Below are 14112 nucleotides of genomic sequence, written 5' to 3'. Positions count from 1 at the left end.
CGCGCAACGGTCACAAACGAATTGACGTAACACAAAGAAACCTGCGCAGCAGCACTGAACAGATATTGACGTCATACGAAGAGTGCAGATGGATCAATACGGTCGACAGAAGTTTTAACTATCTGGAGTGCGGATAAATTTTTACTGAGAGTCGTATAGGAATCTATAATCTGTAAGTACACCTTTGGCTGAATGGAAATTTCTCTTACATATAGTCAAAAATGCTGAAACTGTGTATTGAATTGGAAAGTGATAAAAAATAAGTGAAGTTTCGAGGTTGCATGTGATTGCATGAGTACACAGGACGTTTTTAGCGAATAAAAAATAATTTTGAAAGACACGAGACTTATCTTGTATTTTATGCACTCTCTGTGTCCGAATTTCCAGAAGCTCTCTATCTTATGAAGTGTTTTAGATTAGCCGGAAAATTTTGTACGTACGTACAAGAAGTATACGATCTATGTGGAATATTCCATTATTCTCTTGATACAACAGAAACGAAATTTACAGAACTTCTCAGAAAGTTGGTTTATTATTACCAAATTAATAGAATTAATACACGTTTATCATCTTTACATACCTAAGTCGTGGAGGTTTATCGTGCGTAAAAAATTAGTGTCGTTTCAAAGTTACATTTCGTACATTTTAAGCCTATAATTTGTAACGTACAAAACAATGTAAATTTGAGCTGTTTCTTATCTCCACAATAAGAAAATCCAACTTTACGTTTTTTACACAATGATATTTATGGAACAGTAATATCATATTATTGCATCGCTTGGAGAATGAAGTCAAGGTACGATGTGACCCTAGTGTAAACGCTGGGATACCCAGCTGTGCCGCACTTATAAGCATAAGACACAATACCTATTAAATACGAGGTTAATTCATGTTGTATCAGCAGTGGTCCGCCGCGGTCAGCCTGAAAGGATCGTTAAATTTTTAATCAAAGATACTGAAATATATCGATCGAATTGTATTGAAATTATACTTATATACAGTAATAATCTTCTATTGATTTGTGTATTGAAATACTCCAATTTATAACGTACATGTTATATGTATTTTGAGCAAAACTAAGATTAGAAGGAAATTAGATTAAATACCATAACGAGGTGTGAGAAGTGGGCAAAACTATTAAATTGTGTTTATCTATTATTTTTAATGTTTAAGACGTCGATTTGATGTTAATTCGAATCGACGTGTCTTCAGATACCGTATAGTTTGTAGTAACTCTGTAACTTAATTACCGTACAAGAATCCTCTCCACCCTGAGCATGTTCGGCGCATATTATACCATCAGTGATATCAGGTGCATTAGGAAATTTGGAATAAGCTATTTTGCATTCGGCGTTCTTAATCACTGGCATTTGTACTTCCATTAATGCATTACGTCGTGGTCGTCCTACGAAGAAAATAAGAAAGATATTTAAGACTGGAACTATTTAATTTTATTATAAAATTGATATCACTTACTATATCTTAATGCTCCCCATCCAGCAACAAGGGGGTTATAGCCGACGAAGTTGCTCTTTCGTAGGGGCTCTTTTGTACAAATGGGATATACGTACCCTGAAAAATAAAAAAATAAATGAAAATGCAGGAAACGAATGACCAAAAGTATGAGAAAGAATTATACACGCTTTATGACACAATATATGTGTACAGTAAGAAATTTCAGGATATGATACTTCAGTAATACTCAATAGCATATATATATATATATATTTGAGGACTTACTCGAAAATGGCACCTCCTCCACCAATCTAAGAATGACAATATTATGATTGTGTATGTTTTCTATTCCATCCATATGTGCACAATGTGCTGCGGTCAAAACATGCCTAGCCGATATCAGGGAACCTCCGCACTTCCATAGTGGTTTGTCTGGGTTTCGGGGATTACGAAAACCTAATGCAGCGATCCATGGCCAAGCGCCTAAAATGCAATAGTCATAGTTGTGAATATACATAATTTTTTCTCACATAACGGGTAACAACGATTATTACCTATTCGATATTCGATCATACAGCAGACGATAAGTACATACGTACAAATACTCTGAAATAGAGATTTGATAAAGACAGAAATTAAATTTTTATTCCAGTGGAATACAAATTATTAAATAATTCTATATAATTTCTATTTGAACTATACTGAACTATAAAGTTCAAACGTGTAATTTCTGCCCTAACAGTTTTTGATCTCTATCCATATTATTACTCCTATATCAATTTTTTATTTCAAGCAAAAAGATACTCTTCCTAACATGAAGTAAAAGAAAGAAATAATTCAAGTTAATAAGTAAAGTTACTACCGATAAAATCATAGCATTATTATTTAGTCTAATTGAAATGTACATTGATGTGCTGTTTAATGCCTTTAAAGTTCATTCTTTGCAGTAAATGGCTTATTATTAATCGGAAAGAAAGACATAAAACGTACCAAGTTCAGCTGGTTTACCATCGACCACCCTGGTATGAGAGACGTTGCTAAAACCACAGTATGGTGGTCGCAAAGCCTTATACTTATACACAGTTTTTATTAAAATTTCTCTCTTCTCTTTGTTTGGATCGTTCGGACAGCAAACGATCGTAACATTGCCCTGGTATCTGCACACTGATCGTCTATAAAAATCGGTGGCTGTACGGTACTGTATCTGCCATATTTCTTGCAGAGGTTTACATTTTCTGTAGTCAAGGCACCTGCCTTCTTGATTGTCCGGTGTGGTACATTCTGGATCAAACAATTTTAAAACATTTATACAGTTCAAAGATGCGTAAGAAAGCGACACCGATTACTCAACTTTCGAAGTAAAAAGCCGATCAAGTCCACCGGATTGCCCTACAGACACGTATTAATCCGTAAGAGTGAGTCATCATGTTGATAATAATTATCTAAAGAAACTTTTCACGTGAAAATATAAAATTTTAATTGATTAGATATTGTGTTAGCCATACTTAAGAAAGAAAATGAAAATGAATGAAATGAAAGAAAAGGACTACCTTCAACCTCATTTTTTAAATAAACACTTTGTCAGTTTTTCGGTAAATAAATTCTTAGGAATTCAGGACAGTTTTTAGTGAATCATTTTGTTTCGACCGTTCGCGGAGAGACGCGATCGCGAGATAGCACGTCAACGAGAGTTGTAAGTTCCCATTACGATTAAATAATCGACGCCACGAACTGATCGATCCCCTTATTTCGATTATGATAATAAGGGTAGTTCAATGAAATTCCACAGAATTAACACAAATAAATTAATGTTTATTTCAACAACTTATTAACTAGAAAGATATAAATGGAACAAAAAAAATGTAACTGCGTTTTGGTTGATAAGTAATGCGCGACATACCACATGTGTTGACGGTTCGACTTCTCGAAAAGTTCTGAACGCCTTTCGATTTTTTTCGTTTTTTCTGGAAGGCGACCCCCACTACGTTCGGATCACGCCACATTCTTTTACAGCGAGGTAAAATACGGGCCACGAGTCGACGTTTCTGGAAGTCGCCCTGCTTAATGAACCATGCGCTTGCCACTACAATGTTTGTTTGCCGGGCAGACGCGACGATCCGTCTGCGACATTATAGTGCCGCGATCGATAGTTAAGAATATGACCTATGGTAAGCCGCATGGCGTAACATTCTCCCCCCGTTGAGAGGGTACCGATCAAACTAGCGAGGTGTGGTTGAGGTTCCCATCTTATTTCGTCTCGATGGCTAGTTGTTCGGGTTTCTCGAGATCGGGTTGAATTGGCAGTGGGACAAGCCTTTTGACGCCCCGATCCAAAATGCTCTTTGCCGTCTGAACTGTAGCTGTCCGGATGACACCATCGGCGCCTGGATGAACCTTGATAACTCGGCCCAGAAGCCAATGCATGGAGGGAACGTTGTCCTCTCTGAGGATGACGATTGTGCCCTTTTGGATGCTGTGTCCACCCTTGCTCCATTTATTGCGGTTGGTTAGCTCGTTCAAATACTCCTTATGCCAGCGGTTCCAAAAATGTTGTTTAAGCTGTTGGATATGCTGCCATTTGGAGAGTCGGTTCGATGGAATGTCTCTGAAATCTCGATCACGTAAGCACATTAATGAATCGCCAATGAGGAAATGTCCGGGAGTGAGGGCTAGGAGATCATTTGGATCGGTGGAGATAGGAGTTAGCGGGCGGGAATTGAGGACTGCTTCTATTTCTATGATAAGAGTATTACGGTGTTAAGCTCATATGTTTCTGTTTCTCCACTCGCGCTGCGCCATAATATCCTTTGATATTTCCGATCCTCTGGTCGTACGAGGAATTGCCGATACATTTTCTCGATGTCGCCAGTGAGTACGTACTGATGAGCGCGGAATCTAATTAATATACAAAATAAATTGTGAATTGATTCGAGAATATAGGATTTCCCCATTTTCATGATTATCGTGATTTTTGTATAAATATATTTTTTAAGATACTAATAATTAGGTACTTATAAATTAGTATTATCAATTATTTTGCATTTATAATTCCGCCTCTAGTATAAGTGTTAATTGAAAACTAACTTTATGTTTCAAAAAGTACTAGCAAAGTCGTTGAGTAACAAGCCACTGATGCTAACACAAATAGCATTGTCGTAATTAAATATTTCTAAATATTCATTTTTCATTTTGAACCTGTAGAAACAATTTATTATATATACTATTAGCTAAGTAATTGCATATTTAATTAAGTCGAAATATAAAACTTAGTTATTTTAATAATTTAAAAAATAAAAAACTGACAAACATTTCAATTTAATTTATGGTTGGAACAAAAGACAGTTATTCTTCATTAATTGAAATATTGCAATGCAGAGTACTTTCCAAAATACGCCGAGAGTATTCCTGATGGTGAAACGAGCGTTGCTTCATCGAACGCAGCTAAAGAAAACAACATCTATGTAGTTGGTGGTACGATGCCTGAAATAGAGGGCGATAAATTGTACAATACCTGTACTATTTGGGGTCCCGATGGAACTTTGATAGCAAAACACCGAAAGGTAAGTAATATATTCCTTTATGGCTTTGAATTTGAAAATATTGGGGTGAAGAAAGTGACTCTATCTAGGAATAATTTAGGAATATACATATGTACATACGTATACTATAACCAATTCTATAATTTACGGTTTATAAAATACGTTATGATACGGAAAACGCCCATTTTTGTTGTAATGTGTAATATAAATTTTTCACATACGAAAATACTTATTTTTTCTCCTTTTTAAACATTATTAAATGATAAGATTTTTTAATAAAAGAAAGTGATAAAAACGCTGTCAGTTATTAAATAAAAAATAATTAAAGTTTAGGAGTTGGTAACTTTGATATTAAATTACAAAAGTTGCAGCAATAGAATTAGCGACTACATTTTTATGTTATTAGGTACATCTATTCGACATCGACATTCCTAATAAGATTACTTTTCGAGAGAGTGATTCACTCAGTCCTGGTAACTCCCTAACGACGTTCGATGTGAAGGGCTGCAAAATAGGTATTGGCATTTGCTATGATATTAGATTCGAGGAAATGGCACGCATTTATCGGAACAAAGGTACAGTAACTTAATCGATCAATACTTAACTAGCAAAAAATTAAATATCTTTCTTAAATATATTCTATATAAAATTAATATAATCTGTAACTCTGTATAAAAAGAAGCTTAATTTAAAAAAACCAGTATATTTGCTGAAAATGAAACAAATAAAAGAATTAAAAGCACAATAAGAGGACTGTCCTCGCATATTCAGAAATGATGGAATGTGAACCGTGCAACTACGAAGTTAATTGGTATTCGGTGGCTTCATATTTCCTGCTTCTCTGGGTTAGGTTGCCAAATGCTGATATATCCAGCGGCATTCAATATGACCACTGGACCACTGCACTGGTCATTACTTCAGCGTTTCAGAGCGAATGATAATCAATTATACGTTGCCTGCATATCACCGGCTCGTGTTCCTTAAGCAAGTTACGTCGCATGGGGACATACACAGTTGACCAATCCCTGGGGAAAGATTCTTTACGATTTGGAAACTCAAGAGAATATGGCAGTCACCGATATCGGTAATTTACAGCTTAAAATTAAAAGCGAGAGATCCATGATGTAATTAATTTTTAGTCTCGTTAATTTATCGATTTAGCCATCTTCCTCTGTATTTGTTGAATTTATTAGTAAGCATTACTTATTACTTCGTATGTTTCTTTTTTCTATCAGATCTAAAAGTTGTTGAGGAAGTAAGGGCTCAGATACCTACATTTTCTCAGAGACGTACAGATTTGTACGACACTGTCTGTAAGAAGGAGTAACTCTACACTAAAACAGAAAATGTTTTTTTATAATATTTCTACTACGATATCCTTTTTTTGTGAATTATTACTAATTTCTTATCATTTGTACTAAATGAATGACTCAATTAAGAAAACCAAAACGTTATAAATAATAATCTGTATATCTTGTGTATCAACATGTAATTGGATATTATAATAATATAGGAATGCTATAATAATATAGGATAATAATATAGGAGAATAGTAATATAGAAAAAAACTACATGCTTTTAAACACCTTTAATATCGATCACATAAATTGTTATAATTCACAATGATTACGCATACATAAAAGACCCCTTGATAGTAAAATTTACGATCAAAAGGCAATTACGTATCGTTTAACAACATTTAATTTATAACACCTTTTAAACATTTAGACAGATTAACACATAACACTTCTTATATATAAACATCAATTCGAAGTTATCAGCTTGGAGAAATTGGTCGATTAATACCTGTAGATTGTCTGTCTCGATGAAAGACTTAAAGAGAGCAAAAACATGATAATGCCGCTAATATAATATTCCTTCTTTCTTGTATCTGTCTGCCTCTCAGGTCGTTTTACTAATTACAATAAGTAATTTCGCCTTCTTTGCGCTCTCTTTTAACGCATTCGAGACCGAAAGAAATTCATATCAGTCAGTAGGCAAGGGTATAGTATACATATTTTATATATAACTTATGTAGTAATGTATATATCATGTTAATTTCATATTTTTTTCAATATAGAATTATTATATATATATATATATGACTGTACATAATACATTATAGAATAACATAGTATATAATTTTATATTTTAAAAATATGAGGCATACTATTTAAGATTGTCATCGATTTAAAATCAAAGTATGAAAAGGATACCCTGGAGAGAGTAAAACACAGAATCATTCTAACTAAACATTCAGATCGTACCGACACCTAGGTATCGTCTTACAATTAAATCTCGGTCTCGAATGGATTAAAATGAAATACATACTTGCAGCTTCAACATCTTCAATATCGAGAAGATTCAAACTTTACAAATAAATGTAAATTGCGATGTAAAACAACGCGATGTAAAAAGGGAAAAAGGAGGAAAGAAGGAACAGGGAAGCAAAGAGAAGAAACGAATTTTTCATTTTCTCTTGCCAGGAATATAAGATGCTAAGTAATCTTCCTAAGTAATCTCCTCCAGCTTTTTCTAGTTTGATCAATAATTATTAGTACATGTTAGGAAAACAAATAGAATTTTTGTTCTCAAGCGAGGTATAATCTAAATTTTGTATGTACACAAAAATGTTAAATATCTGTAATAAACATGGTATAATCAATTTTTTTACATAAAATTATATTGTATAGGCTATTGTTATTTAAACATTTTAAATTGGATGAAGAAAAAAAATGACGCAAATAAAACGTAGGACATTTTAATTAAAGAGACTAATATAGAGATTTATCTACTTAACTGTGATTAAATCATCTCCACTTAACGCTCTACCTCTTCTATTAATTATGCTTCGTTAAACTATGATTACAGAGGATGGGTTTTTTGATAAAATGACATTCTGACAAATATATATAGATCGATATATATAGATATAGATAGACAAATATATAGATTCTTACAACAGTAGTTATGAATGAACAGTAGTTATTGTATCAATTCCGTTCTTCAGAAGCTTCATTTGTGAAAAGACAATTCGCCAGAATATGGATTCACTGTAGTTATAGCTATAGGATTTCAATCTAGTTGACAGACTTGCTTTACGTAGAGAATATCTGTCTCTTGTTCTACCTTATCGCGATTCTCTCCTCATCTTATACGCTTTGTCGAGCAAAGTAATATTGGCATATATCTCGGCTCTGGTTACAATCATTAGTTTCCGCCTAAACGGTTAGAATCACATAGCTCGCGCTCTACTCTCGTTTATTCAACATTCAGGCCATATGGTCGCATGCGACGAGTTTTATGTTAATTCCGACCGATTACAATACCTTTCTTTCGTTTACAAGGAACGACGAGACTGGCAGTTGCGTGATTTCCAATGCAAAAGCCGCGATATCTGCACGATAACCTAACCTCAACCGATTTTGTTGTACTATTCTTACGTGGACTTCGTTTGTACCACTTTCGTAACAAAAATAGAATACGTAGAACACAGCATTCCGTTATGCGATATTGTCGATTCCTAACATCCGAAAAATCAGAGATAATTATTTCCCTACAGTTGTACATTTGTGTGAAAAATTACGAACGTAAAGTTGTTTGGTGCATGCACAGTCCTCCCCTCCGCTGCATTTGCGTGGACATGCTAGAAAGATTCACTTTTCCACGGTGAAACTGTATGTATTATAATTTCATTTTTACAAAGGTCGAACATCCTACTATGCATAAATTTAATATTAATATAAGCAGGTTTCGTGTTAAGTATTACATCTGACGTATAAGCACACGTGTGTACGAGCCTTGGTTTTAAATGTCTTATAGTAGACACCGAAAAGATTATTCAGTTGGATATCTGACTCAATATCAATATTTTACTAGGAGATAACATGTTAAGAACACGTTGGTGGATGGCATGGGAGATGATGAATGAAGACATACTTCTGTGAGATACATAAAATAGTAGTCAGAACGTATTTTGGCGCTTGGGGACAGCAACAGCTTTTTTTTTTTTTTATTTATTTGTTGGAATTACAATCAATTCTCGCGTTGAGAATTTTCAGTAATTTTTCTGGCGTGGCGCAGTGACATGGCTGTTTATTTACAATAAGTTAATACTTATTATAGATAGGTATAATTTATAAGTATTATAAGTAAGTGCATTAGCTTAATTTGGATAATTAAATGAATCTAACGTTTAGGTCTAGCGGGTAGTGCCTCTTCAGCCTGCGAATCTGGTCCGTCGTATCGAGTAGTCCAGTGATTAGGGGGTTTCGGTGTTTCTTGACTCTTTTGCTATATCTGTCGCTATATTTTGCTATTTCCTCTTTGACTGTAGGTATCTTGAGGTCGCGATGGATGGTTTCGTTGGTAACATACCAAGGTGCGTCTATTAAGGCTCTTAGCGTTTTCGATTGGAATCGTTGTAGTATTTCGATGTTGGAGTTACTTGCTGTTCCCCATCGCTTCCTATATCCCTATATTCCGTACTTGCTTCGCTTGGTACTTTTATAATTTTCGCAGTTACAATAAAAAATTTAATTCTTAACAGATTAAAGATTTAACCTCTTGCTTTATAGTGTACAATAATTTTTTTTTTTTTTTTTTTTGTATAGGTTATGTGATCCATAGTTTGAGTAAGCAGTACACACACACACACACACACACACACACACACACACACACACACACACACACACACACACACACACACACACACACACATATTTACGTGACAAGCTTTCATTTCAATCTATATTTAAGATTAATATTTTATCAGTTTCTGTTCGTAACAACATCGAAGTAGTCAATAAGTTTGAGGAGTATAATTAAGGAAGCTATGAAGCAAGAGGTTAAGAACAAATTCTGAAAGAGGTTATGTACAACTCAGTAGTACTGCTTTACATTACTTTGCGAATTACTTTTCAAGCATAAAAATAGTTTAACAGCCACTTATAGTTACTTCCTTACCATTACATTCATTAAATTCGTTTGATTTTGTAAACTAAATAACCACGCTGACCAGCCTCTTATTTAAAATAGAATTATTTTGTCATATATCCAACAGTTTACTTTCTCTTCGTAAATATTATTAATAATTTTATCAATTTCGTATACTTCCATCCTTCGTATAAGTGACAATAAATCAGAAGAGCTTCATAGCAATATTGAACAACATACAGTCAACTACAGCACCATTAGATACATCCACCATACAGTCAACTACAACACCATTAGATAACAGCAATACAATAGATTATTATTTTCTACGTGTCATTGATTCATCATCATCATTTTCCATTTTTTTAGCATATGTAAAAACGTATCTGACGTAATCTTACCTCGCTCTTTGAGTACAAAAATCCATTCAAATGAAACAAAGGGAAAAGAAATAAGAAAACAAACACTCACATACGAATCTTCATTACATAACTGTATGTACTCCTCGAGGTATAATTACTCAGACACGTTACAGCGTACCTTCTTCGTTCCCTGATGGCTGATGTTGATCGTTGACGTTTATAGTGAAAGAATTTCGTCAACGGCGCCATCTGGATCCCTGTTGAAAAATTAAACTAGCCGCAACAGCACCATTAAGCTCATCACCCAGAGTAGCTTTTGTTGCTGAGTCGTGGAGGAATTATTATCATCAACGACATAAACTTTACCAGTTCCGGTAACGTTCTTCAGGTGATCCAGACATTCGAAATCACAACATTCTTTTCCAAGGCGAAATTTTCTGCATGGCTGTAGTAAAAAGAAATCGATCAATTGTACAGATCAATCGTCACTCGACTGCTCGAGAATTCAGGTCATCCAGAGAATAGAATAGAGACGTGGAAAAATGTAGTGCGATCATCGCAGTGGGAGGAAATAGGGGGATAGGGACCAAATGAATGAACGAGATGTTAAGGACAACTGACGATAAGTTCTTCTTTTGTCGGGAATTGCATGTTTGTGAATGGTTTGTGGGTGGTTAGGTGGAGAGAATTGAAGAGTTTGGAGGTGACTGGAAGAGTGTTTTGGGCAAGGTAGATTGCAGAATGGTTGCGGTAGCATTGTGTTAATTATGGGTTTGTACATGTAATCTTTGTATGTATCACTACATACAACCTAACGTATATTTTTAATAATACATCAGAGTTTTAGTTATTTCATAGCTATGAATTTTATACTCTATAATCTTGACGTTTTATTTCACAGAAGCGTTTGAATATCCATAAAAATTAAATGAACCAATGTATTCATTATCTTATAGAGAAGATATATTATTTTTAATTATGTTCCAATTATTTATCATGATCCTGATTTCCTTATTCTGAAAATTTGAAAGGAAGTTTTGTAGTTTGATACTTTCAGCGACAAAGGGTCAATATTGCTTTAGTATATTTCGTCACATATACATGTATATCTATATGAATTGAGGACTGCTTCTATTTCTATGATAAGAGTATTACGGTGTTAAGCTCATATGTTTCTGTTTCTCCACTCGCGCTGCGCCATAATATCCTTTGATATTTCCGATCCTCTGGTCGTACGAGGAATTGCCGATACATTTTCTCGATGTCGCCAGTGAGTACGTACTGATGAGCGCGGAATCTAATTAATATACAAAATAAATTGTGAATTGATTCGAGAATATAGGATTTCCCCATTTTCATGATTATCGTGATTTTTGTATAAATATATTTTTTAAGATACTAATAATTAGGTACTTATAAATTAGTATTATCAATTATTTTGCATTTATAATTCCGCCTCTAGTATAAGTGTTAATTGAAAACTAACTTTATGTTTCAAAAAGTACTAGCAAAGTCGTTGAGTAACAAGCCACTGATGCTAACACAAATAGCATTGTCGTAATTAAATATTTCTAAATATTCATTTTTCATTTTGAACCTGTAGAAACAATTTATTATATATACTATTAGCTAAGTAATTGCATATTTAATTAAGTCGAAATATAAAACTTAGTTATTTTAATAATTTAAAAAATAAAAAACTGACAAACATTTCAATTTAATTTATGGTTGGAACAAAAGACAGTTATTCTTCATTAATTGAAATATTGCAATGCAGAGTACTTTCCAAAATACGCCGAGAGTATTCCTGATGGTGAAACGAGCGTTGCTTCATCGAACGCAGCTAAAGAAAACAACATCTATGTAGTTGGTGGTACGATGCCTGAAATAGAGGGCGCTAAATTGTACAATACCTGTACTATTTGGGGTCCCGATGGAACTTTGATAGCAAAACACCGAAAGGTAAGTAATATATTCCTTTATGGCTTTGAATTTGAAAATATTGGGGTGAAGAAAGTGACTCTATCTAGGAATAATTTAGGAATATACATATGTACATACGTATACTATAACCAATTCTATAATTTACGGTTTATAAAATACGTTATGATACGGGAAACGCCCATTTTTGTTGTAATGTGTTTGTTGTTGTATAAATTTTTCACATACTTAAAATATTATTATACTTATTTTTTCTCCTTTTTAAACATTATTAAATGATAAGATTTTTTAACAAAAGAAAGTGATAAAAACGCTGTCAGTTATTAAATAAAAAATAATTAAAGTTTAGGAGTTGGTAACTTTGATATTAAATTACAAAAGTTGCAGCAATAGAATTAGCGACCACATTTTTATGTTATTAGGTACATCTATTCGACATCGACATTCCTAATAAGATTACTTTTCGAGAGAGTGATTCACTCAGTCCTGGTAACTCCCTAACGACGTTCGATGTGAAGGGCTGCAAAATAGGTATTGGCATTTGCTATGATATTAGATTCGAGGAAATGGCACGCATTTATCGGAACAAAGGTACAGTAACTTAATCGATCAATACTTAACTAGCAAAAAATTAAATATCTTTCTTAAATATATTCTATATAAAATTAATATAATCTGTAACTCTGTATAAAAAGAAGCTTAATTTAAAAAACCAGTATATTTGCTGAAAATGAAACAAATAAAAGAATTAAAAGCACAATAAGAGGACTGTCCTCGCATATTCAGAAATGATGGAATGTGAACCGTGCAACTACGAAGTTAATTGGTATTCGGTGGCTTCATATTTCCTGCTTCTCTGGGTTAGGTTGCCAAATGCTGATATATCCAGCGGCATTCAATATGACCACTGGACCACTGCACTGGTCATTACTTCAGCGTTTCAGAGCGAATGATAATCAATTATACGTTGCCTGCATATCACCGGCTCGTGTTCCTTAAGCAAGTTACGTCGCATGGGGACATACACAGTTGACCAATCCCTGGGGAAAGATTCTTTACGATTTGGAAACTCAAGAGAATATGGCAGTCACCGATATCGGTAATTTACAGCTTAAAATTAAAAGCGAGAGATCCATGATGTAATTAATTTTTAGTCTCGTTAATTTATCGATTTAGCCATCTTCCTCTGTATTTGTTGAATTTATTAGTAAGCATTACTTATTACTTCGTATGTTTCTTTTTTCTATCAGATCTAAAAGTTGTTGAGGAAGTAAGACAAGACGAAATTTTTTGCATGTCTGTAGTAAAAAGAAATCGAATCTGGTCCGTCGTATCGAGTAGTCCAGTGATTAGGGGGTTTCGGTGTTTGTTGACTCTTTTGCTATATCTGTCGCTATATTTTGCTATTTCCTCTTTGACTGTAGGTATCTTGAGGTCGCGATGGATGGTTTCGTTGGTAACATACCAAGGTGCGTCTATTAAGGCTCTTAGCGTTTTCGATTGGAATCGTTGTAGTATTTCGATGTTGGAGTTACTTGGACAGCAACAGCTGGTGATACTGTCATACACCTCCATTTATAAACTTTCGAAAATCGATGTGACCTTCAAACTTTAGTGTATTCTGTTTCACAGCACAAAATGTTTCCGAAACGTACGTTTATTGTTACAATAAACTTGACTAGTGGCTCTGAAATACTATCCTTGAAAAAACAATGGGGAAATTGGAGCAAAAGCAGAAGGAAATAAACAAAGACCTTGTTGGTTCGTAAAAATAAAATATGCTACAGGAAAAACTTTTTCCAACGGATTGAGATGCGACAAGCTTTAAAAGCTATGACGCGAATCGAGCGTTTGTCTACAAGAGCGCATTTTCGGTG

The 14112-nt window shown here is 34.1% G+C and overlaps 1 protein-coding gene across 2 annotated transcripts; it reads right to left on the bottom strand.

Moving 5' to 3' along the window:
- Window positions 1-365: 365 nt before the first annotated feature.
- LOC126877001 (venom serine protease Bi-VSP-like) lies at window positions 366-4365 on the bottom strand. Of its 2 annotated transcripts, XM_050639864.1 has the most exons (6): window positions 3356-3431; window positions 2010-2264; window positions 1741-1938; window positions 1477-1572; window positions 1251-1405; window positions 377-922 (listed from the first exon to the last, which is right to left on the bottom strand). In XM_050639864.1, exons 2-6 carry the CDS (start codon window positions 2026-2028, stop codon window positions 767-769), a joined length of 624 nt encoding a protein of 207 aa, XP_050495821.1. In that variant the 5' UTR covers window positions 2029-2264; window positions 3356-3431; the 3' UTR covers window positions 377-766. The 2 variants fall into 2 exon arrangements, with proteins under 2 accessions (XP_050495820.1, XP_050495821.1); XM_050639863.1 differs by lacking the exon at window positions 2010-2264 and having other exon boundaries at window positions 366-922; window positions 3356-4365.
- Between the last annotated feature and the right edge of the window lie 9747 nt (window positions 4366-14112).

This window comes from Bombus huntii, unplaced genomic scaffold (genome assembly GCF_024542735.1).
Source record: "Bombus huntii isolate Logan2020A unplaced genomic scaffold, iyBomHunt1.1 ctg00000110.1, whole genome shotgun sequence".
NCBI classification, from domain to species: Eukaryota; Metazoa; Arthropoda; class Insecta; order Hymenoptera; family Apidae; genus Bombus; species Bombus huntii.
The sequence above is the reverse complement of the archived record's forward strand: the minus strand, read 5'-3'. Positions and strand labels throughout refer to the sequence as shown.

Excerpts from the sequence above, each read along its gene's own strand:
- LOC126877001 (XM_050639863.1), bottom strand. The coding sequence starts at position 3,458 with ATGTGGCGTGATCCGAACGTAGTGGGGGTCGCCTTCCAGAAAAAACGA. Across the intron at positions 1,406-1,476 it reads ATGGGGAGCATTAAGATATA|GACGACCACGACGTAATGCA; the intron begins GTAAGTGATATC and ends TTTTCTTCGTAG. Across the intron at positions 923-1,250 it reads GTGGAGAGGATTCTTGTACG|GCTGACCGCGGCGGACCACT; the intron begins GTAATTAAGTTA and ends CGATCCTTTCAG.